The sequence below is a fragment of the Thalassophryne amazonica genome, chromosome 12 (assembly GCF_902500255.1).
Source record: "Thalassophryne amazonica chromosome 12, fThaAma1.1, whole genome shotgun sequence".
In the NCBI taxonomy this organism is placed as follows: Eukaryota; Metazoa; Chordata; class Actinopteri; order Batrachoidiformes; family Batrachoididae; genus Thalassophryne; species Thalassophryne amazonica.
This window is the reverse complement of record NC_047114.1, coordinates 38,807,927-38,832,200: the sequence shown is the minus strand read 5'-3', so window position 1 is coordinate 38,832,200 and position 24,274 is coordinate 38,807,927. Positions and strand designations below refer to the sequence as shown.

The 24,274-nt window shown below is 42.1% G+C and overlaps 1 protein-coding gene across 3 annotated transcripts; it reads right to left on the bottom strand.

Annotated features, from left to right (window-relative positions):
• Nucleotides 1-1,541: 1,541 nt before the first annotated feature.
• LOC117522078 (cAMP-specific 3',5'-cyclic phosphodiesterase 4B-like) lies at nt 1,542-24,023 on the bottom strand. Of its 3 annotated transcripts, none has more exons than XM_034183449.1 (10): nt 23,622-24,023; nt 9,160-9,253; nt 7,863-8,095; nt 7,143-7,241; nt 6,634-6,798; nt 5,549-5,648; nt 5,151-5,305; nt 4,907-5,029; nt 4,633-4,815; nt 1,542-3,709 (listed from the first exon to the last, which is right to left on the bottom strand). In XM_034183449.1, the coding sequence occupies exons 1-10, from the start codon at nt 23,889-23,891 to the stop codon at nt 3,344-3,346; spliced, it is 1,788 nt and encodes a 595-aa protein (XP_034039340.1). In that variant the 5' UTR covers nt 23,892-24,023; the 3' UTR covers nt 1,542-3,343. The 3 variants fall into 3 exon arrangements, with proteins under 3 accessions (XP_034039340.1, XP_034039341.1, XP_034039342.1); XM_034183450.1 differs by lacking the exon at nt 23,622-24,023 and adding an exon at nt 12,009-12,301; XM_034183451.1 differs by lacking the exon at nt 23,622-24,023 and adding an exon at nt 9,701-10,594.
• Between the last annotated feature and the right edge of the window lie 251 nt (nt 24,024-24,274).

The window sequence follows — 24,274 nt, the reverse complement described above, 5'->3', positions numbered from 1 at the left end:
CAGAAACGCTGCCGCCTTCTCTGGGCTCATTTGAAATGGACAGACGCAAAGTGGAAAAGTGTGCTGTGGTCTGAGGAGTCCACATTTCAAATCGTTTTTGGAAATCATGGACATCGTGTCCTCTGGACAATAGAGGAAAAAGACCATCCAGATTGTTACCAGCTCGAAGTTCAAAAGCCAGCATCTGTGATGATATGGGGGTGTGTTAGTGCCCCATATTTAGATGGAATCCAGTTGCTTTCACAACTACCAATGCTTAAAAGCACCCCAAGCTAATCTTTATATTTAGTACACAGACTTACTACTTGTAGCTTAACATAGATTTAATCATTCTGTTTGAGAATTAGATGCATCTGATGCCTTAAAGAGAGAACAGCTGGCGTACATGGATACGACTAGACTTAAATGTTCCAGTCTGGTTATATATCGCAGGGAATTATCATAGGTTATTCCTACATGCCCCCCCAATTTGGTAGATAGATTATCACAGTAGAATAGCTAGCATAGCAGAGAAGCTATGCCACCTTCATCAAAACTGAAGTTAAGAACATCATGCACAGTGAAGGCAGGGCCGACCAATTTTTAGGAGGGACTGTTCGGTCTGCGACACCGGATCTGACCTGTTTTATTTATTTTCTGCTTGAGGTCACTGTTAAATGTGTATTTAAGAACAAAACAAATCCACCCGCACCACCACACACGCACAACAAAATTCTAGTTATCTCCTCTTGAAGACATCAGACCAGAATAATTTCCTTCATGCACATCGTCACATTGTGTGCTTCCATTGTGCAATGTTTTAAAGAAATCCACAAACTTGTTTAGCAGGAGTGATGCTCATCAGTCACGGATGCATTAATTAAAAAAAAAATCAGAGCAGACATCAAAACTGCACTATTGACTGTATTTGGCAGATTTATGCACATTGCTGTCATAGTTTCTACTTGTTTTCCCCTTAAGGCTACAAAAGTGGAACTTGTGCTAACCACAAAATACACACACTGTTGCACAAACATGTTTTTTAAACTTGGTGCGGTGGTGCAGTGTTCCCATTCTTGCTTCCCACCAACACAGTTTAAATCCCACCCATCCCATAATCCCTTTGGCATCTGGAGTTGTGTGAATAAGGGCATCTGGAGCAAAATATGTGACAAATCAACAGAGATTCATGCTTGATTTGTTACGGCAACTCCGAGCAGCCAAAAGAAACCCCCAGAGTAAACCTTCTTTACGTTGAGAAAAATGTTTTTTTTTATGTCAGAATGTACACAACAACCTTTTCCAGACTGTGTTTCACAGTGCTTTCTAGAGATTTTTGACATCTTCATATAATTATTTTAAAATGAAGATTGAATTTAAAATCTGTGACAAATGTCTGGAATCCTGCTGTTATTGCAAAGGTTATTAACTGTAGTTTGATCATTAATACAAGCAGTTTGTGTTGTGATGCAGTCCTAAAAATACTCAGAATTAGACCAGAAAATTCTGTACTACATGCCTACTTTTAACAATGCAACAGAAAATATTTGAGCATAGGATACACCATTTGAAAATTTATTGTGAGGAAAACACTGAAAAAGTACATCTGAAACAATGTTACATAATTCAGCAAATAATCCTTTGATTGTACAATGACCCGTCACCGTACATAATACACTGCATTAATAATAATATCCAGCCTTCATGGTCCCAAACCACCCCTTCAAAATCTCAAGACTTTTTCTACCTCAAGCGAGATGCTGTGAGCTGAGGTATATGTACAAAAGTGTCTGAAAGTTCAAACTCAATTTCGGTCTTGTATTGCAAAATTAACTGTTTAACTTCATGTTACACAAAAAGAGAACCAAACAAATTCAGTCAATCTGTGATTTGACACACTGTAGTGTGTATAAATAAATGGAACATTGTCAACCTATAGCAACAAGATAATAAATACACACAGCTGAAGGGTTGGAACAACACGAGTGCGTGCAGCATCAGTTTGTGCAACTCTGATCAGTGACACACACACACACACATACATGAAGAAATACCATGACAGCGCCTCCCTTTCTTAAAGGGTGCATCTTACAAGGTGGTACCTTTAAGGTAGTGTCAGACAGCCCGGCAACCAGTTGCAAAACTGTTGAAATATTCAAAGTGCCTGAATTAAAAAATAAACAAAGAAATATTACATCACTAACTGGTGCTTTTTCAACGTGCAGTCTGAAGTCAGACTTCAAAACCAGACACGTGTAAAGTGAAGTCATCAGACAGGAATGTTTTGTAGTAAGTTGCAACATGTATGAGCTGATGACAGCAACGAGGGAACAATTTCCACAGACAGGAAAGGCCCAGTGTGATGCCACTTACGATAAAATTCCCTTGTAAAAACTCGATGTTAATGATTGGGTTTTTTTTTCTTGTCTGATCTCTCTATTCAGAACATCAGTCATTGAGACCTTCACAAAAGCGCCAATCAAAAAAATAAATAAAAAAATGTTTTCCACCAACAAATGTAAAATAAATAAACATTTTCATGTAAGTAAGTATTAGTTAAAAAAACAAAACAAAAACAAACAAACAAAAAAACAAAAGTACAGCTGAATATAAAATAACATTTCTGGATTCACATGTTAACTGTGATGTCTGATTTAATGACACTCTCTTAATATGGTGTCAAAGTGCAAATTGTGCCTGGAAGCCAAATTATTTTTACATTAGACAAAGTCTTGTCAGTATAAAGCTTATACTATTGCCAGAATATTAGGAAGACAAACATTTTATACAAAACACATTTTACAGCTACGTGAATGTGTTCAATAAATTATTCCAATATTTATAAAAGGACATGGCTGTTAAAAAAAAAAAAAAAAAAAAGGCACAGAATTTTTTTTTTTTAGACACGTGTACGGAAAAAGGTCAACTACTAGGATATAAATAAATTGCCAAGCAGTAGTATGTTTGGACACTTTACCAGGTGGCATACGATCCCAAAACTATAGTTCTAATCTAAAGGAACATAGAAATGTCCTCCAAATGCAAGTTCAGAGTTCTTCCCTGTCCCTGTATATGGATTTATATTGCCCATCATTTTTGTGACAACAGTCAGGCCTCTGCAGTTCTGCAGCAGTCCCTTCTTTAAATAACCAACGCTGTTCTCTTACACTTCCCTTCTGTGGCGCTCAAAAACAAACGGCCACAAGGTTTCTAAGCCTTGTCTGCGAAGACGCCCCACATTCAGTCAGGCCGTGTCAGCCAGGCGGCTCCCAGGAGCCAGATTGCAGGATTGCTCTACTGCAATAAAACAAATTCAGTGAAAACAGCACAACTTGTTGCACTCTAGCAGACACCAGTGGCTCAGCTATGTTTCAGCTGGTGAGTCCATTTCTACCTCGCCGTGGTTGCAGGGTTGATCTTGGATTGTCACATCATCACTTCTGTTAGATGTCTCCATCACTGCGCAATTCCCGTCTCCACCCTGACCGGTGTGGTCATCTGGTGCAAGTTCAAATTGAAAGTTATTGGCTATGCGTCGTCCCTCCACCTCTTCGTCTGTGCCTCCCTCCCCGTCACTAATGTAGAAGGGAGGGGAGGGGCTCTGTGGAATCATACTCTGGTACCAGTTTCTGTTGTCCTCCAAAGTGTCCAAGATTTCCTGGGCGTCAGGGTGGACTAGGTCGGCCCACGCCTCCCACAGAGGATGGACGATGTAATCAATGAAGCCCACCTGGAAAGGTAACAAGAGGATAAGATCACTAAAAAAAAAAAAAAAACTACCAACATGTAACGATGGGATGAAGCTTGTGTAGCATGTGTGTAAGGTTTAAAATGCTCCTACAGACGTTTTTGTCCCTAATTAATTGCAAAACACAACCAGACCAATCTCTCTGTGTTTCAGTGAATATTCAAAATAGGTTATATGTGTTTATTCAAGGGAGTGAAGTCATTTCTATCCAGTAAACTAATGAAATGTATCTAGGAGGTGTAATAACAATGCAAACCACTACGGACACAAACAAAAAAAAGGAAAAAACCTAAAAAAACAAACTAATATAAGAAGAGAGGCCATTTTGTAAAAGAAACACAAAGAAGATTTCCTTAGAACATGACCTCAGTTTCTTAGACCTTGACATGACTACTGAAGGTACCAAACATCCCCAAAAACATCATATCCAGCACTTAGCTGTGCTATCAAACACACACTTTCTATAGCTTGCATGCACAAGGTACCTTCCTCTGGACATACATTTATTATCTTTTCAATTTACTATAACAGTATATTGTTGCAACATAATAATGAGCGTTAGTTTTCAATGAAATACAAGCTTCTTCTGTCTCTTCCTATTATCGAGCATCTATGCTGTTAGCAGCACAGAACTGACCTTTCAAGGCTTCTGAGGAAATGTCTTGAGTGAGTCTCCCTACTTAGAATGAATGAAGTGACACCAAGAGTATCCAGAAAACTGAAGTATTTTTAATGGCACATCTTCAGTTTTATGATTTAGAAAGTCAGTGCCAGTAACATAACATGTGAGGTACTTCTACATTTTGTCTGTAAGTCAAAATGATTGCTGCAGTCCTGTAATAGTTGCATGCATGGACCACTTTTGTTGCTTGATCTACTAAGGTTGGTTGGTTTCCGTTATCTACCTGTGTTCGCTCCACAGAGGCTGTGTGTTTGTCACACATGGGGCTGATCTCCATCCCCCTCTCTCTCTCCCTGTCTCCCTGGTGGAAGAACTCGTCCATGATCCTGTCCGTCCACTGCCGGTACAGATCCAGAGGCTTGGTAGGGTTGCTCAGGTCTGCACAGTGTACCATGTTACGCAAAACCTATTAAAGAAAGAAAGAAAACAAAAGTAAAGCTTCTCAGCACTGTGCAGTGGAACCATGATTCATATGCACGCATCAGTGTCCCTCTTACCTGTATCCTGTCTGTGTATTTGTCCAACAGCAGGACTCCTGAGCTGGTCACCTTTTTGGTTTCCACCATCGTCTTCAGATCAGCCAGCAGGCTCATGTGTTTGGACATGTCAGTTGCCAGCACCTGGAAGAGAGTGAGACAAGACGAATAATGAAGGACTCTCCTGACAACAACTCATTTAAGACAGACAACTTAATTTAAGACATCAGGAAAGATGTAAGTGAGCTTATGCGTTTTCCCTCACCATTTCAATGACCATCCTCCTGAGTGTCTGCCTCTGCTTTTTGGTGAGGTTTTGGAAGATGTCACAGTTGTCCTCCTGCAGCAGTTTGAAGCCCACAGCCAGGTGGTGGTTCTCCAACACTGACTCATCATTGTACATCAGAGCCAGCTCAGAGTCTAAACACAGACAAAAAGAGGTAGGAAAAAGACACGCAGGATGACAGGAAGAGATAAATTAATGGAGGAGATCAGGTAATTATGCTATAGGGAGAGCACTCCCTCTAGGAAAAAAACCCCCAAATCTGATTAAACCAGGAAAATATTTCTCCTTTTTTATAAATAAATAACTATGCAGCTTCATGGATAGTTAAAAAGGAAATGTGTTGGCTTTTCACAGGACAGGTGCCAAAGAAGACTCACTGGTGTTGATGAGGAACTGGTTGGACACTCCTGGGTGGTCTACGTCATGAATAGCTGCCGCAAAAATGGCTGCCAAGATCTCCAGGTCAGTGAAGACCGCCTGCATTTGAAGGAAAAACATAATTAATGGCTGCAAATAAAACACTCAAACCTCATACTTAATAATCTGCCCAAACATGGTAAGGTATGAGACAAAGGTACAATCCAGGCCATCAAGTGCCATCACCTTTGGCACGGGTACAGCCGCATGAGTCAACCAGTTACGGCAACGACGGCCACATTAGTGACGCACAAACAACACCTCAAAGAAAAAAGGTGGGAGTGCCTGTGCGGCAATATTTACTGTGCATTAATTGGGCAGCGCAGTTTCGTTTGAGGGTGGGTGCTAAAGGGTTAAAATATGACGCAATAATCCTACTTCAAGGGACAGCCCTCATAAGTCCCCATCAGAAACGTGCCACTTTGTCTGATTTTTTGGGCAAATTACACGGCAATCAAAGTGAAAGTGCAAAGAAAAAGTGAGGATGTGGCGGAAAGCAGACGTATGATCTGGAGCTCAAACGTGTTGAGGCAGTTGTGCAGGCGAGAGAACAAAGCTACTCTGTCGAAGTGTGTAGGCTAAAACGTACCGACACAACCTCTCTCATTTGCCTCGTATTCCTTTCTCCACTGGGGACCCCCCCAAACAAAACTGCACTTTTTGCGACTGCTTCGGTGATTGCAGCCGAAAACAATATATATATATATATATATATATATATATATATATCCAATTTAACTATGTGGTAATAAATATGGCTTTTGAGCACTGAAACAATTTGTGTGAACTCAAAAGTTCTGGCAATATGCGGAGAACAATTATGGTAAAAAACAAACTCAGATGGTAAACTAAAAAACAAAACAAAAAAAAAACTCATTTATTATTTTTAATCTATAGTTCAGAAATTCCTGTTCCACCAAAACTCAAATGTGAAAACAGCTACAAATATACCCTGTGATTACACAGAGAGAGTAGATCTACAAAGCGAGTTAAAAACTGTGCAGTGAAACACAAGGAAAGAAGGCGTTAGTCAAGAGTCACTCACATCCAGTGCGGGGGTGGACAGTAGGATGTGAGTTGACTGTGCTACGTCGGCGGCGTGTAGGCTGTTGTGGTAGGCCACGTCGGAGTGATAGTGGCTCTCCAGCGTCAGCATGAATGTCAGAAAGGTGTCTGTTGGAATCTTGAATGTCCTCAACAGGTCTCGCTCCTGTGTGCGACACAAAGTGGCAACTTGAGAAACAAGACGTCAACAGAAGGAAGTCTACATTTCAAGGCCAGCCTGAGATGTTTGGAAACAGACTGATGATAGGACTTTAAATTACAAGTTAACGCCACAGTTAGAAAACACTGAATGATACGCTAGACAGAGAAAGTCCTGCTAAGATGATGAACAGTCTGAAAATCCTTTTAAAGCGTTCGTGTTGATGGTCTTCTGTGATGCCAAGACATACTGTACACACAGAAATGTGTTGTGGCTTTCTGCGAGTGTGTGAGTAATGTGTGAAAATGCTTATGACTTGACAATGAAGAGGAGGATGAAGAGGCACAGACCTGAAAAATGGTGTACATGATGCATGTGAGCGGTCGGTTGTGGGAATGCTCTGCCACCTTGAAGATATTCAGCCCCCATTTATTGATGTCCTCCAGATCCTGGTGTTAAAAAGGGCAGAGAGCAAAGTGTTTTAACCAATGTGAGCAACAATATTCACTACCTCCATGAGTTTTTTGTCAGCAGGGTATCACAAAAACTAACTGATATCAGTGAGATTTGGTGGGGCGGTAGATGTTTGCAGAGGGAAGACTGTGTGAGATCTGGGATCATTTTTAGGCTATGGCTGCCCCTCTTGCAGACAGACAATAAATCTGGGAACTGACTTTACAGAAAACATGCTTGCCGTCTGCTGTCAACTTTAGCATCAAGATTCCAGCTCAGATAATTGAGTTCAGAGTCCAGCATAGAAACCAGGCCAAAAATGTAAGCGAGGAAATGGGCACACATTCTGTTCTGTCAGTTCCCAGGCTGAGCATCTGCCGGACAGCACATTTACATTTTATTAATAACAATAATAATAATAACAAATTTAAAAGTGCTTTTAAGTCACATTTCCAGGTTACTTGTACTGTGATAAAACATCACGCCCACCATGTACACCTCTAAATGGTCAAAGAGAGATCAGAACTGTTGTGCCTTGATGAAGGTACATGTTGTCATAATTCCCTTGTTTCATTTCATTCTTTCTTCTTTTTTTCCATTGTTGTGCTGTGACGTACCTTTGATAACAGCTCCTCTTGGTCGGTTTTGACCCCAAAGCGATTGACGGTGCTCGCAGAGATGCTGGGGGTGAGGCTGACCTTCCTCACCCCGCTGATCTGACTCATCATCCCACTTTGCTGCTGCTGCTGTTGATGATGATGATGATGATGATGTTGCTGCTGCCCCTGCTTCCGCTTCCTTTCCCTGGACTTGGGAACCGGGCACGGAAGCTCCAGCTCATTCTGCTTGTCTGTGGAAAATAAAAAGTAAAAGATGAAAATAAATTAAAGGAATAATACTGTATTTTTTTAGGACAGAAAAGCCTGTTGAGCAAGCATGTTAGCTTCTGTCGTTAGGTTGACTTCTTACAACTACACAACATCACACTGAAACTACACTGCAACTTATTGTATTATATTAGTTGGCAATCCTTCAGTTGCTGCTCATCTCAAGTCAAAAATAAATTTATTAAGAGAGCAGGATTACACCATGTGAGGGTGATAAGGACGCCACAATGACATCAAAAGGTCAAATGATCTTAATGAGGTGTTAAAAAAACAACCCATTCTAGGAAAGTGAGCAATGTGGCAACAATAATCCAGAGAAGTGTGGAAATGTGGCTCATACACAGCAGAGATGTCAGAGGAGAGACTTGTCAATGCGCTTGTTTGTTTGTTGCGTGTGATTCAGTCTCTCCTTCGGCTGGGCGATATTCTCACATGCTGCAAACATCTGCCACGAGTGTGTGTGTGTGTGTGTGTGTGTAAAACATTCTGTACACACTGATCAAAGCAGGGAAAACGAGCTCACTACACCTGACAGCTGTTAGCTGCAACGCAGGTGACATCAAAACTGCCAAGCTTCAAAGATTCTGCCCTCAAACTGCCAAGCTTCAAAGATTCTGCCCTCCTTTGTCTCATTTTTTTTCTCTCCTCCAAAGGGAGAAGATGGAGGTCTGTGTGCCGCAAAAATCTGCACTTAAACCAGATGCACCAGCTGTCTAGTTTTAGCTGGTGGAACCACTTGATGTTATAGAATGCCACCAGGCAAAAACATTGCTGGCCTCCTGATTAATAATTCAGTATCTATCTGGACCCAGTGGCACCGTGCGCAAACATACACAAGCTCTTGAGTGCACATTCAGACTGATGTGGACAATAACACTCTCCACCCTGCTCACCACCCCTCGGCTCTGCAGCACTAGGACGTCCCTTGGTATACTCTTATACTCTGCCCACATCCATCTTTCTCAAATGTTATGTTTCCCAGATCAGTTGCATGTGTTTGTGCGTTTGTGTGTGCCGCTGCGCTCACCCAGAAAGGTGCTGGAGATGTACTCAGAAACCTGGTTGCCTGAGCGACTCATTTCAGAAAGGTGACTTAGCTCTCGGCTCAGCATCCTCTTGAACTACAGCCACAGATAAAAGACACAAAGAAACAAAAACATGAATGATGTTTAGTGAACACATAATAAAGACATTTCGTAATGTGGAACTTCCTGTTATTTTCCACTGGGATATGTCCCATGAGGACAAGGCCAGCGTCTTTACGCACCATATATGGTGTGTTTAAGTCTACTTGAGCGAGGGTGAATCAGCCACCAAGAAGACATTCATTAAAATCAATACTATATAGCGCATAACATATGATATATGGCAGCAATCGTAATGCTATAGGGAACAATTTTCAAGAGCGACTCAGATAATTCTCAGCGTTTGCAGCCAGCTGACAGAACAAACATCCATAATCACTACACAGGCAATCCAGGATATCTGTCAAACTGCCATGAATACACACGTGTCTCCACCCAGGCATACTGCAGCTTCATCCAATCTAAATGTCTTCTGGGACACACCTTGATGTATCCCCAGGACACAGAGAAGAGGTAGTTGGCTTCAGGCATGATTCTGAGCTGTGCTGAGTTCCTGGTGCTCCTCAGCAGAAGCCCTGCGCGCTTCTCTCTGAGTGGACCCCAAAGTCTGAGCTCGGCCTTACAGCCTGAAATATAGGGTGCCAACAAATTGGAGCGTTCCAATGGTCGACACCCACCAAACCACTCCAGATGAGGACTGCATCAAACCGCTACATGTCCATCCAATTGTTCCTCCCCATAGTGATGTCCAGGATGCGACTGCAAACCAGAGGCGAGAGTGATGGAATTCCCCTGAATGTAATAAATATTTCCTGTTCCTTTCTCTTGTCCTCTAAAGCACTGGCACAATCCAAATGGGATCCCGTGACGATCAGGGAAAATCCGTCCTTCCCGAGTCCACTTAGCGCAAGGCACAAAGAAAGGGCAGGCTCTTAAAAAGGAAGACAAAGAAAAGTGGAGTGGTGAAGGACGGAGGCAAGGCACAGCATCCCCTAAAACAGACAGGCAGGAGGTGTCTCTCTCTCTCTCTCTCTCTCTGCTTTCAATGCCTCCTCCACCCTGGCTGAACACTGAAGCTTGCACACGACTGCAGAAAAGACTTTAGAGAATCCCTCATGTCTCTGTCACAAATCGTCTTTTTCTATCTCTTTCTCCCTTTTGTGTTTCCAGCAAATCCCCTCCCGCAGGCTCCTTCTCCTTCACGTCACTCCCTCTGCTCAGTAATGCAAAACAGAGCTGCTGCTTTCTGCGCAATGTGAGGCTTCAAATCTCCGAGGTGCGACAAGACGCTGGATATTCATTTACCAGAGCTGGTTTATTTTGTATAAAATAGGACAGCGCATACATTTCAAAGAGCTGTTTCACAAATGGACTTGTTCTTAAATCACCAAGTAGGGTTTTAAAAACAGGAAAAAAAAAAATGATCGTGGAGTTTCTGTAGCTCATTGCTGTACGACAACATGAATGCCATAGCAACAGAGTCACATGGCCTATTTGGTTATTCTCACGGTGGTCCCAACTCCACAAACACACTGCACACACACACTGTACTATGCAACAATCTTAGGCACCCAATGTTACATAAAGTGGTGTATTTTACTTAAGGAATTAGTACATTAAACAGAATAACATCTTTTCAGATGGTAAACCCATGATAAAGACAACAAATGGGATCATTAACGATAATTAATTGATCAATATGATGCATATAGTTCAGCCAAATTAATTAGATTTTTAAAGATAAAAGGTAGACGCATGTTTTATTCTTTAAAGTTACCATATTTTATCTATTTTATCATGAGCTTTTTCACATTTGGGAGCTTTTTTTTTTGTTTTTATTTTTTTCGCATCTTTGTACATTTAAACGTTCAGGCCGGCCAAACACATTTAGCCGACATCCCAGCATGTAATGTCTGAGGTCGAAATGTAGACTGAAACCTTGGATATCAAATGGCTTGTAAAGAAAGAAAAGACGTGAAATCATTCTGAAATAGTCCACAAAAAGCTATTAGGAAATAAAGAAATTAACATGACTGTGACTGTTTTTTTTTTTCATTTGTGACAGATCAAGATTGTCACTGGTCTTCAAAACTGTCCAACAGCTGTTGGACAGTTAGACGGCTAAGATCTCTTTGACTGTGAAACTTGAATACACGTTTTAACATTATGGCTACACTAAAATTCTATAAAATCAAAGAGCGCTTGTAAGAAATAATAACGGGTTCATTAAAGTGGTGCGAAGAACAATGTGGGAGCTCTTGTAACTGAGACAGTCACGGAGGGTCACTAAGTTCAGGTAATGAACAAGCCTCAGAGGGAGGATGTTAAAATTTTCACCGCGGATGAATCACAACCTATACATCGCTTTATCTTCCCCCAAAACAGCTGTCCAATTTAGGATGGTATTTAGGTAAATTACACAGACAACCCCACAAAAATCTAAAGTGTGGATCATTGTCAGGTGATGATGAGCCAACAGACACCCTGAAATACAATTTGCATATTCAAAAACAACTATATTTGAGTCATTGTCTTCTAACAGGTCATTAGATTTGCATTAAACCAGGACACACAATACAGCAATTACAAAATGTCTCTGTAACTTCTTCAAGTTCAGTCTTTCAGGTCATGATCCTGGTAAAAACGCAAACAAAGCACAATATTCAAACATTTCTCAAGAAAAATAAAATGCACACAGCATGAATCAATCTGTTCTTGGGTAAGTAAAAAAAACCCTCCACATGGCAGGCGGCGTGCACTAGTATACAGAACAGCTTCAAAACCAACTCACCGTCTGCCAACTTATAAGAGTTCCAAAGCTTATTTTGTCTTTCTCAGAACAGCATATTCCCATTGTCACTGAAGTAAAATCTAACGTAGTAAGTAAAAAAAAAACCCAAAATCCTATAAAACTTCTGTGCCTTCTTCTCCCTCTGTTCGCCTTTGTGATGTGGTGTGAGAGAGGAAACGATAAAACTGACTTGGCTGACTGGCTCACACAGTCTAACATAGACCAATGGCTCCTCCCTCCATCACAGGCCCAAACTTGTGTGCCCTCCTACTTCCCCCTTCTCTGCTGAGAAACTAATTCACTGAGGTCACTCGCTTGCACACATCCTGCTTCCGGAGATGCCCCAGGCAGCAAACAACATACCTGTGCACATCACTGTAAAGTCCCACATAACAAGGTCAGCTACCACCCACATTTAAAAACCTGAAAGTTTTCAAATGTCAAACAGGTGTCACTGTTGGGTAAGACTAAACCAGCGCTGCGACTTCATGGCTACTATGATAGTGCCTGAAGCAGAACAGAGACAGAAAAGCTGATTGTGCAACAACATTTTCAGGCCATATGGCACTGCGGTTTTACAACTTCGTGTCAAACTTTGCATCTGATTCTATCTGATTTTCTGTGGCTGCTAACAGAGCCAGCACATAGTTGACTGTACATGCACTTCTCCAGCCCTATAACTTTAGAACATACGTTTTATTGAAGATGCTCAACTAAGAATAGGGAGTTCCATATTTGCCTTCTCCTTTCTTGCTCATTTTCCACAGTTAAGGCCAGAGGTAAAACATTTTAATTACAATTAGGTGATGTAATCACAACTGCAGCTTGTCTCATCTCCTCCCCACTCGCCCAGTTAAACGAATCACAACGTTATAATTTAATGTCCATTACCCCTGCTACAGCTATAGACCCACCACGACATCTGTTTCAATAATTTTGTCATTTTTTCCCCTCAGAAGACGGCGGTGCTTCAAAGTCAAAGTGACCACACGTAAGCTGAAGTTTCCTACACTCTTGTACCCTGCTCGCACGCTAACCCGCAAAGCGCTGCTCCTCTAACTGGAATCAGATGGCAGTGTTTGTCCAAGGCCGTCACCAACATCAGCATGGTCGTGTGGCTAGGCTAATGATAGCGAGGGGCAGGGAAGCAGCTCCCCGCTCTGAGGTCACAGTGACCAGGCCGGCAGTTAGCAGGGTGTGTGGTCCAGTAGCCCCGGTTACACCTGTGGACTTGGAGACTAAAAGTGGAGAGACGCTGGGTTTGACGACGGTGTCAATTACATCCTCCCACGACGAGGAGAGACTCAGGCTGAATGTTGTAAAGGAGAAAAAGCTTGTGAATGCATGACTGATGCAAGCAGCAACACTCTGTACAATTGCACAATAGTCAAGCAGACTGACTAACCAGAATGATGACATCAAAAACTCTTGACCCCTACTTTCAAAAATTGGTCAACAATGCTCACTGTTGGCACCGGGTCATACTGGCAGGGCTCATGGGGAATAATGTTCTCTGTCTGACCAGACTGCTGTGTGCCTGTAAAGCCACACTTATTGTTTCAATAGTCCCAGTGACGTGGATGTCTAAAGATTCAACCAGCCGCCGCCGAGTCCATAAGGGCTCTATTGTCAGCCAGATGGCAAAAAACATCAGGTGGGGGAGGGGAGGAAGCACAGGAAAGAAAGACAGGAAAGCGGTGTCACGGTCACCCATTACATTATCACAACATCCCTCTCTATCTAGTCCTCCCTCAGACCGCAGCACCACTGTGCACAGAAGGAAACGGACACCGCCACCCTGGGTGTTTATAATGTGATGCCGCCACACAGTCTCCCCTGTCTGTGTAGGGGTTGAGTAATATGGTTTACTTTATGGTCATTTGGTTGAACTCTGCACAAGTGGGGAAAAAAAAACAGAACAGCTTTTGCACTTTGTAGTACTGTTCAATTTAATTCCTTTATGCAGCACCAAATCACAACACAAAACACTCCAGATTCACATGAAAGCGACACATACATACATACATACATACATATTTGGGGTGTCACGGGACACAAAAGTCACAGTTCGGTTCGTATTTGTGTTTAAACGTCACGGCTCGGTATGAGTTCATTACTAGAGGTTCAATCTGAGCAGCACAGGTCAGCCATCAGACACTTTAAGGCCCTGTCACACCTTGACGATTTAGCCAGCGTATGCTGACGTATGAAAAATGCACCGAATATGCTGGATATGTCGAATATGTTATGCAGTTGTCACACCATGATTTAGCCAGCGTATGCCGGCAGCCCCGTTTCCACTGAGCGGTTCAGGTCGGCACGGTACAGATCGCAACAGTTAAGTCTGGCTTGGTTTGTGTTTCTACCGCCGACAGAACTCTTTTGTTTGGTAGGTGTAGCATGTAAATGGTAAATGGACTGCATTTATATAGCGCTTTTCCATCTGCATCAGACGCTCACAGCGCTTTACAATTATGCCTCACATTCACCCTGATGTCAGGGTGCTGCCATACAAGGCGCTCAATACACACCGGGATTAAGGACCTTGCCCAAGGGCCCTTAGTGATGTTCTAGTCAGGCGGGGATTTGAACCGACCGGTCTCAAGCCCAACACGTTAACCACTAGACCATCACCTCCCCCATGCATGTAGATATTGACATGCATGTCATCGAGCGCACATACACTTGTGTGCAGCTTCCCCCCTCCACACAGAGGCCAAAGAGAGTAACATTTTGAAAATTGAATTTAATTTTTGTCTTGGTGGCTCATGATATTTATTTTCATCATGTGCAGAATGCTGAAGAGTCGACTGATGTTGGTGATAAACGCTGACGTGAATGAATGAGGCACTGTGACTCTTTCAGCTTTTAAATTAAGTTAAGTGCCAGTGTTCTCTGGTTCAGGCTGAGAAAGGCACTGGGAGCAGACAAACACAGAGGGACTTCTTTTAAAAAGCTATGTTTCTTCAGCCACGACAAGGAACTAAATTATTTTCAGACATTCTCCAAAATCAGGACGCTTTATGTGAATAAGTTTTTGTCAGGCTGTTGAGATGAATCTGATTGAAATGATCAGGTAAGATTAAGACTTTATGTTTACTCTGTGTGTGAATGGTTTTAATATCTGTAACAGCCTAAACTGCTCACATGAGGACTGTTTGGAAGAAAACAATAAATTAACCAATTCCATTTATGGTTCCATAGTTTTTCATTGGAATAATCTGTTCAGTTGCTTGAAGTGCTTGGTTCGCAGTTTCCTTTTTTTGCCTCAGAAACACAGACAGGAGACTGAGGTGCATGGCCACACCTCCTACACTGAGAGTTTAGCCACCCCTCCTGCACAGAGCATAAAACTAGACTAGAGTGACACACAGTCTGTGGAAATAAGATGAAATGTCAGTGACTTACGGAAACATTTGTTTGAGAAATAAAAATAGAACGTTTTCCTATAAATAATTATGATGGCTTTTAGAACTAACGAATTTAATTTTAAAGATCAACGTACGAAGTTGGACACATAAGAAATTATTAATAGTGACTGACCAACATTTCACAGATCGCGCCTCTGCGTCCTGACACCGCGCCTTTTTCCACTCACACCTGGCTGCAGGTGTCTCTTTCCGAGTGACAAACACAGTTATGAGTAGTTGTTGCCGCTCTTTTTTCTTCTGGGTGAGAAGATTCTTATAAACAGACACGCAGAACACAGAACACTGTAAAAAAAAAAACAAAAGGCATGCAAAATTGGACTAAAAACTCCACGAAACGACGAGGCTGCGAAAGGTGAACCGCATTATAGCGAGGGACCACTGTATTCTCTTTTCACGTCAATAATTCTTGACGTGGATATTTGCTCGCTCAATTAATAAGACACGCCTATTTTTTCAGATTTCTTTATTCTTAAAATGTATTTCTTTATTTATTTTATTGTGACAAACGAATGGAGACGACACAACCTGATTGCAGCACGGGCGAAGGGAATGACAACACTACAGTTGTAATTATCAATTTCATTGTCTAAAACAATCACACCACATAAAGTTAAGCTCAGCGCTGCTCTGGCTCCAGGTGCGAAGTCTGGAGAAAAAGGCGCAGCGCTTTCTTTGTGGTCAGCGCTGTGGCCACGGATCGTGCTCGATAGACCAGCAATCCCGCAAAAGCGGGATTTGTATTGATTATTATGTAGTATAATCAGGAAAGTGTTATTTATGTAACATGCATTGATTTGTATGATGGCACTGTTTATCAGGCCGATCATATTCATTTTTATGTGGATTCCAGTGCTGGTTCATTTTGGCGTATAATTTACGCCACCTCTCGACCTTGTGTATATTTTCAGCGCAGCGTACGCCAACGACCACATTGATAAATGCCAAGTGGCGCAGCCGTTTTGGCGTACACCCCATATACGCTCAAATATCGCCGTACGCACGTTGATACATGAGGCCCATTGACACTAAGCTGTTAAGTTTATGTATCCTCAAACTATGGAAAATATTACATTGACTATTGCGAGCATCCATGTTTGAGACACTGAAGCATACCATTACACTCAAAGAAGCCTCTCCATTTCTTGGCTCCTTAATGCCAGCTATACTGGCTATGAAATATGTAAATCTGGCATATCTGTGGTAAACAGTTATTGTGGGAGAAACCTCTGAAATCTGAAGAAAAAAAAAACATTTTGTGGTCGAATTTTATTAGAAGAAAAGCTCATGTGAGCAATAAATAAAACTCTTCAAACTGATTCCATTTTGAAGGTATTGATATCTACTTTATGTGTTATAAATATAGCCTTCTTTATGAAACTCCTTCCTGGTTAATTCAAGCATCCAATTATGGCTAATTTGAGCTCTCGCAAATGTATTTCTAGTGCTGAAATGACAATTTCATTTTAATTGTGTGCACACACTGCATTCATATGATTCATGGCACATCCCAGAATGCTTGCACATCCAGGGTTTTCATGTATCCCATAATCCCTTTCGCGTCAGAGAGTCGCTGCAGTCAAAACAACAGAGAATCCACATGATGACAATTGTAAATGAATATTATACTACTGCATGCATGATACTGCATGCATGATACCCTGAAACTTGCTAAAACAATTATAACGAATAATCCGTGTCTACTACGTTTAATCTGTGTGGAATTTAAAAAACGGAAACTGAATTTCAGACATATTATATACATTAGTCTGGAACAAAGGGGACAAACAGTGTTGCAAAGAACAATAATCAAGACGTTAAAGAGCAAACTTCACTTTCCCCCAGAACAACATGATCAGGAAGCGAGCGTAGCTCACAGCAGCTCCCGTTGAAAATAACGGAGAGACAGCCTGTGATTCTCCCATGTTTACATAAAATAAACGGAATAACGTCTAAAAACCCAGAGAATATATTCATGACAGTTCTAGGCACAATATAAAAATAGTTTTATGTTGCGATGTTAATGGTGTTGTCCGTGTGCAGCGGTTAAAGTGCAGCCCGATCAGAGCGTCTCAGTGCTGTTCTCAATGTTATTGAGATCTCGCAGCGCCGCGACCTCTCCGAAGTTTTGCGGGATTTGAAACCTGAAAAGGGTGGATAGATCTGCCAGGGGGATTCCCCAAGGTTTCCACGGTTACTAGGCTTCTCACCTAGCTGCTTGCCTGTTGTCCTGTAGCCCATCTCAGCCTTGTGCAGGTCTACAATTTTGTCCTTGGTGTCCTTAGACAGCTCTTTTGTCTTGGCCATGGTGAACAGGTTTCATCTGTGACTGATTTGAGTGTGTGGACAGGTGTAATTAATACAGGTAAAGAATGCAGAACAGGAGGACTTCTTCAAGGAAAGCTAACAGGTATGATCAAATACTTATTTCATGCAATAAAATGCAAATTAATTATATATATATAAAAATCATACAATGTGATTTTCTGATTTTTTTTTTTTTTTAGATTCTGTCTCTCACATTTGAAGCTGAAGTGCAATATGAGACGTATGTCTGATTGGGACGGTGCAACTTTGAAGTCTCTGAGCTCATAGAAGCGATCTGAGCAGCCCTCAACATACATGTTTGTGATCTGAGCAGCTCTTAACACACCTCACACACCCCCCCCCCCACCAATCTCTGAAGCTCTTAATATTTACTGAGGTGTGTGCGTGTGGATGTGTGTGCATGTGAGGGTGTGTGTGGGTAAGTTATGTGTGAGTGTGAGCATTGTTTTTGAGGATGCACAAGTAAATTTTGTTGTGCTCTTTCACTGCGCAATGACATTAACTATGACTGTGCACACAGAGGTGAAGATATTGATTACTGATTCTTATAAAAGTTACACAAAGAGAAGTTTGATAAATCATGAAGTTCCCTTTAAAATCTACACATTTCTGTAAGGGGTCTTGTTTCCATGCTTATCTTATCAGTTTTAGTCTGTGGGTGCAAACTGTGTCAATTTGCACCATTATCATGATGTCGCATGAGAAAGTTGGACTTTGTGAGTGGAATCTCCATAACACGCAAAAAGATACAATGCAAAGCTTTTTCCTAGCTTAATTCAGATGTCAAATCTATGCATTTCTTCCCATTTGAAAAAGGTAAAGAAACTGATTAGTCAGGTGCTTTTCGTGGAACACAGGTAATAATGTTACTGGAAGACACAAGGAAACTGGCTGTGACACAATCGCCCAGTTTTGGAAGCAGTTACACAGAACATTGCTGCCAGCTCTTACATGACCGCAATATAACTATTACTTTGCAAGTGCGTCACTGTGGCTTAAGCAATTAATGTTTTGTGTGCTACGTGCAAAGTATCACTGCAGCAATGGCTGAGTGCACAAACCAGTCTAGTAACATAGTCAAGTCTATCTAAATATCTTGCAACATGGTGGTTTAGTGGTTAGCATTGGTTTCCCTCCATTGAGTAAGTTGCAGGTTTGCTTCCGAAATGGCTCTTTCTGTGTGGAATTTGCATGTTCTTCTCGTGTTCGCATGGGTTCCCTCTGGGTGCTCCAGACTCCTCCCACTTCCAAAGACATGCAGGTTAGATGAACCGGTGACTCTAAACTGAAGGCGCGTTGACACTTGCACGACTTTGATCCGTGCACTTGCATGCACGCTGCTGTGCAGAAGAGTAAACTCGCCGCAAACTATTGTAAACTTTACGCAGCTTTGTGCAAGTGCGCAAAGAAAATTTTGAAATGTTCAAAATCTGTCATACATCAATTATGTGAACTTCACATAAACATTGTGCAAACAGTTCAAAAACACTGCGTGTGATTCCATCAGCGCATCGCATCACAGCGCAGCTCATCTGATTGATTATAACAAGATGTTAAATCAATCATAAACATAATTTTACAGATGCTCATAAGCAGGAATGAACATGCAACTGTTGTACCAAGCTATTACAATATAAACATTACAAATAATTACTTTGTCAACTGTTCCAAATGCGTTCTCCACCTCATGAAGCGCACGACAGAGGAAAAAAAAAAAGCTCCAGCTGAAATGGTCCTCTGTGATTCTGGAAGCAATTAAAGGTGTTTTCAACACCCACCCTCAGAGAGAGTGGCTGTTGGTGGCCTATCCCAGCTATCCTTGTCTCATGTCCAACGATAGCTGGGATAGGCTCGAGCTTCCTCATGACCCTTAAAGGATTATCTTTTCTGAAGTATTTTGTGCTATATTATTTGAAATCCTCTTTACACCCCCAGGGCTGGGAAAGCTCACCCCAATCATCTTGCATGAGCCATGACAAATCATTGGCCAGTCTGACTGTCTGTCAAACTCTCTTGATGCCCTGTGCATACCAGAGAATTTCATATACTCATTGTGCGTGACCAGAGTCTACATCACAGCTTTGCTTAAGGGCCCTGTCCCACTGGGGAGAGGATTAATTGCGCATGAATTGAGTACACAAATTACGGGCATTCGTTGTCATCCACAACAAAAATGGCTAAAAATGACAAGTGTCCCAGTATGAATTATGGATATATTAATAATGTATAGCGAATATATGATGAACAATCATGGTTGTATAACGCATGTAGTGGCGAAACGGATCTGACGCATTGCGATTATCACGGCAGTATTACGGGTGTATTATGAATGCATCACGCACATGTTTGCGTGTGCACGGCATCTGCATTGTGGTCATAAAAGAAGCGCATTCGCTCCTTTCGGCATCACTATTCACACCAACAATACAACCTCTGGAGCATTTGCTGGACTTGGACAAGTTGATTGGAGTAAAGAAGCAGTGAACAGGGCGAGTGGTGACGTCAGTGGATCGCATCAGAGCACAGCTCATCTGAACGATTATAACAAGAAGTTAAATCTGTTATAAACAGGAATAAATACTGTAACAACTGCAGACAAGAAGGAAAAAAATACGCAACTGTTTTATCAAGCCTTGACAATGTAAACAAGTCAAATAATTACCTTTTTAGACGGCTCAAAATGCTTTCTGCAACTTGATGCAGACAGCATGTGCGCGCGAACGGCCCAGCTTCCTGTGATTCAGGAGGTGATTAGAGCCATTTCAACAGCCATTATGCACAATAAAATGATTAATCCACCACGAAATAATTATTTTATATATGCAGCATCCAGCGCAGAGCGCATGGCAGCCGGTAGAACAAAGAACGGCGTCCAGCTGTGAACACAGCGCATCTGATTTGCATCCGCCGAAAATCAGATGCAATCAGACATAATAAAAATGCTTTATTCGTGGCCAATCTGCATGCAGTCGCTACAACTTATTTTAGTCCGTGATGTGGACATGATGGGCATGCAAAATATCCGTTTTACCACACTGTCCCAGTCCGCTGCCAAGCCACAAATCCCTCTCAGTTGCGGTTATCAGCAGATGACGGCGAATATACAGCGCATAGATTGAGTATGTATAGGTATGTATTGAGTATGTATGGAGTATGTAAGGTGGATGTCATCCACAGCCAAAATTTTGTGCAGCTCAAAAATCCTGGTAATGGAAAAACGTGCCTCTGCAGATAATTGCGGACGTGTGTGGGTGTCAGCCGACTCATACAAGCATGTTTCACGCATATTGCGGATGTTAAGTGAATATGAGCCAACTTTGTGCGGCAATCCATACGCAAATCCTCCTAAATGCCAGTGGTACAGGGCCCTAAGATAACCAGGGATCTTTGCCGAGTACTCCAGCTGAAGATTTTCCTGTCTACAGCAGATGGAAGTAATGCTTCACAAGGTTGCCAACCACTAATAAACGAAACAGAAGCAAAAACAAGTTTAAAAAAAATGGGTTGCATGTTTGCGAATGCAAGTGAGCTGCATCATGGGAGTGAAAGTACCAGCAACAACGTTAGTCGCAAAAAAAAAAAAAAAAACAACAAAAAAATTTTTTTGAGAAAGCTTCCAAAAGAAAAAGTACAAAATCTAAAACCAGTGTAAACATTGGTGCTTTTCCAATGGTATCAAGAACACATTTCCTCCACGGTGGTGCACAGAAATCAGCTCCTGGTGTTAACTCTACAGCGTCCCGTATGAACTGGGATCGGGCTCCGGCACCCCAACCTCACTCTATGGGACCTTCTGGTGTGTGCAGATTAATCGAGTGAGGTTTTCTAGCCCCACCCCAGGAAGGAAAGATGTGATGAATGAAATGGTTTAAAAGCACATTTGGGTGATTTTGTCTGGACAGTTTGAAAGTGAACATGTAATTATGACCTAAGATTAAACATAGGGGATTCATTAGTTGACAGCTTTACTCCATCACTCATACTCAGGAATGATACATCAAATAAATCTGAAGGTGGAATCAAACCTTGACTGAGTGGATCTGAAAGACATTTGGTGGTTTGCAGCTGAAAACTACATTACAGTATTGTGGAAAACGTTTCTAGAAATGTCCGAAATGACACAGCGCAAGAGAGCCAGCCTTCAGAAATGTATGCAATGCAAATCAAGAATGCTACTTCTCAGTCTAACGCTGAACACTTATAAATTGTTGTGTGTTGGGGGGGGCGTGGCTGGATGTTTTGGTGTTCTTTTCTTTTCTTTGCTCTCCAGGTGGCATGAGGGCTGATTTGTCTGTGAAGAAGGTGCTGGCTGAAGAGTCTTCACCCTCATCAACATCATGGAAAGCACCTGTGATTGGTGCTCACGTGCAACCTGGACGACTTGCAGCTGAAGCAGATAATTGGATGGCGTTCTGCATTTAAGTCATGTGTGATTTGAGCAGAACTGCCGGGAACTCGACCTTGTGACGTTCGTTGTGAGACGCTGAGGACCGCGCCTGGGTTTTGACACATCGAGCCCGTGAAGCAGGGAGGGGTGAGGACACATGCTGTCAGCACACACTAAAGGTAATTAAGTGTTTAAGTAATTGTTGATAGTAACTTGGTGTTTTGTTACACAGTATACTGGAATTGTGAAGAGAATTGTGCAGTTTGCTTCTCACTGCTGTGGTGTGAAGGATAAGTGATCCTCCACTTGTTGTGAGAAGCTGCTCATTTGCATAAAGTAAAAAAAGGACACTGACCTGAGTGTGTTGCTGATAGCGTGTGTTTATTGGAAGATATAGTTGTATCTGTTGACTTACCTCACCTTCTCTTTGCTTCACAGAGAATCAGTTTGTCGTGTCCACCTGGGGGTGTTTGGCGGTGGTAGGAAGTCCAGGAGCGCCGGCTTTAATCCTTGCGGGCGCTGGAGAGCGAGCCACGAATCACTCCACCAGGGGGATGTTGTTTTTATGTTTTTACACTTTTAAGCACAGGTGAATAATAATAGTTTCTGTTTGGAACCGCTTTCTGGTTATTTTTAGCGCTGGGTCCTGTCTGACGCAGGTCCGCTCCTCAACCCGCGTCGACACATAACAGTAATGTTCAGATAATTTCTAATAAAAAAATTTAACTACATTATTTTCATGTGGCATTTTGCCCTAAAAATCATTCTGATGTCCGCTAGTTTCTGGGTTCCTGTGTTGCAATTCTCACCATCAGCAAAACTGGTCTTTACACACGCTTGAGCCCTTGAAAAATGACCACGTTTTATCTATGTTGTTGTCAAACCTGCAACAAACTACACAAAACATAACTGGTGTTTCACCCACATTCACTACCACTGCACAATGTAACTCTTTTTTTCCCAAAATAATTTAATTCCCCGCTTGCCCTTTCCCTGATAGACCTCTTAGAGTGTTGCCATTTTATAAGGACTGCACAGTGCAGAACTGTGCATGTGAACCTCTCAGTAAAGATGAGAAGGAAGTGAGATGTCCCACTCCTGGTTACTTTAAATCTGCTGTGCAATAGTGTGTCATTGCCATAAAAGAGTAAGATTTAATTCATTATCACTATTATTTATTTATTTTCACCTGCTAGATCATGAAGGAGAGATGCCTTATTTTGAACTCTGCCATGTCAGAATTGGCCAAAATGGGTTTGAAAATATTGGCATGCCGAATATATATACATATATATCACGCACGCCTAGCCTGAAGACGATCAGAAATACATTCTGCACAAAAAGGTAATCAAATGAAAAAAGCATCTGCAATACTGAGCAGTGTATCATCTGTGTTACAAAGCTGTCACACAGTCTCACATTTTGTACACATACAAATGGTCAAATTGTATATTAGCCGAATGGCCCTACCTTGTTAGACGCCATGTCGCTGACAGAGCGATATGTCTGGATAGTTTCCAACTGATCAAGACACCAATCCAGCTCTTCCATTGTCTCCATAGCCAGCTTCTGGTAGGACTCATCTGCCAACAGACAAATGGACATATAATCAGGTCCCAGATGGTCCACACCAGAACTCCCTGCCACCAAGCGTGAGGGTCCAAAAGTCCCAGACTGGCTCGCAGAGCATCCGGGAGGTGTAGAGGAAGATGAAGAGGTGTTTACACAGAGCTCCTTCATCTTGCTGTTCTCCACTATCTCCAAAACCTTAGAGAAGTCGTACTCTCAAACGGGTTGAGGCTGGAGTTACTGCTTGCAGACTCTCTCTCAGTAGCTTCTTTCTCTTCATGCCCCCTCTTTCCTTTGCTCATGTGCGGTCTGCAAACCCCCTCCCACTTCGTCTAGTTCCCCCACCTCCTTGCTTTCTCACTCATACCAGTGGCACACCAGTTGATGAGCGTCATGCAAACTAGGCGGTCTGCTGCCTCCTGCTGTTAATGTGTCAATGACCCAGGGGCCACATACCGCACAGGTACAGGCTAAAACAGACTGCCTCAAGAGGGCAATTTGAAGGAAAGACCAATCTGTTTCTGTTTCCATATTAAAGATTAAGGGGTCACACC

Bases quoted from the DNA above. Each gene is read 5' to 3' on its own strand.
- LOC117522078 (XM_034183449.1), bottom strand. From the start codon at position 23,891: ATGAAGGAGCTCTGTGTAAACACCTCTTCATCTTCCTCTACACCTCCC. The intron at 8,096-9,159 runs GTGAGCGCAGCG...TATTTTCCACAG, and splicing joins CATCTCCAGCACCTTTCTGG to ACAAGCAGAATGAGCTGGAG. The intron at 7,242-7,862 runs GTACGTCACAGC...TTTTAACACCAG, and splicing joins AAGAGGAGCTGTTATCAAAG to GATCTGGAGGACATCAATAA.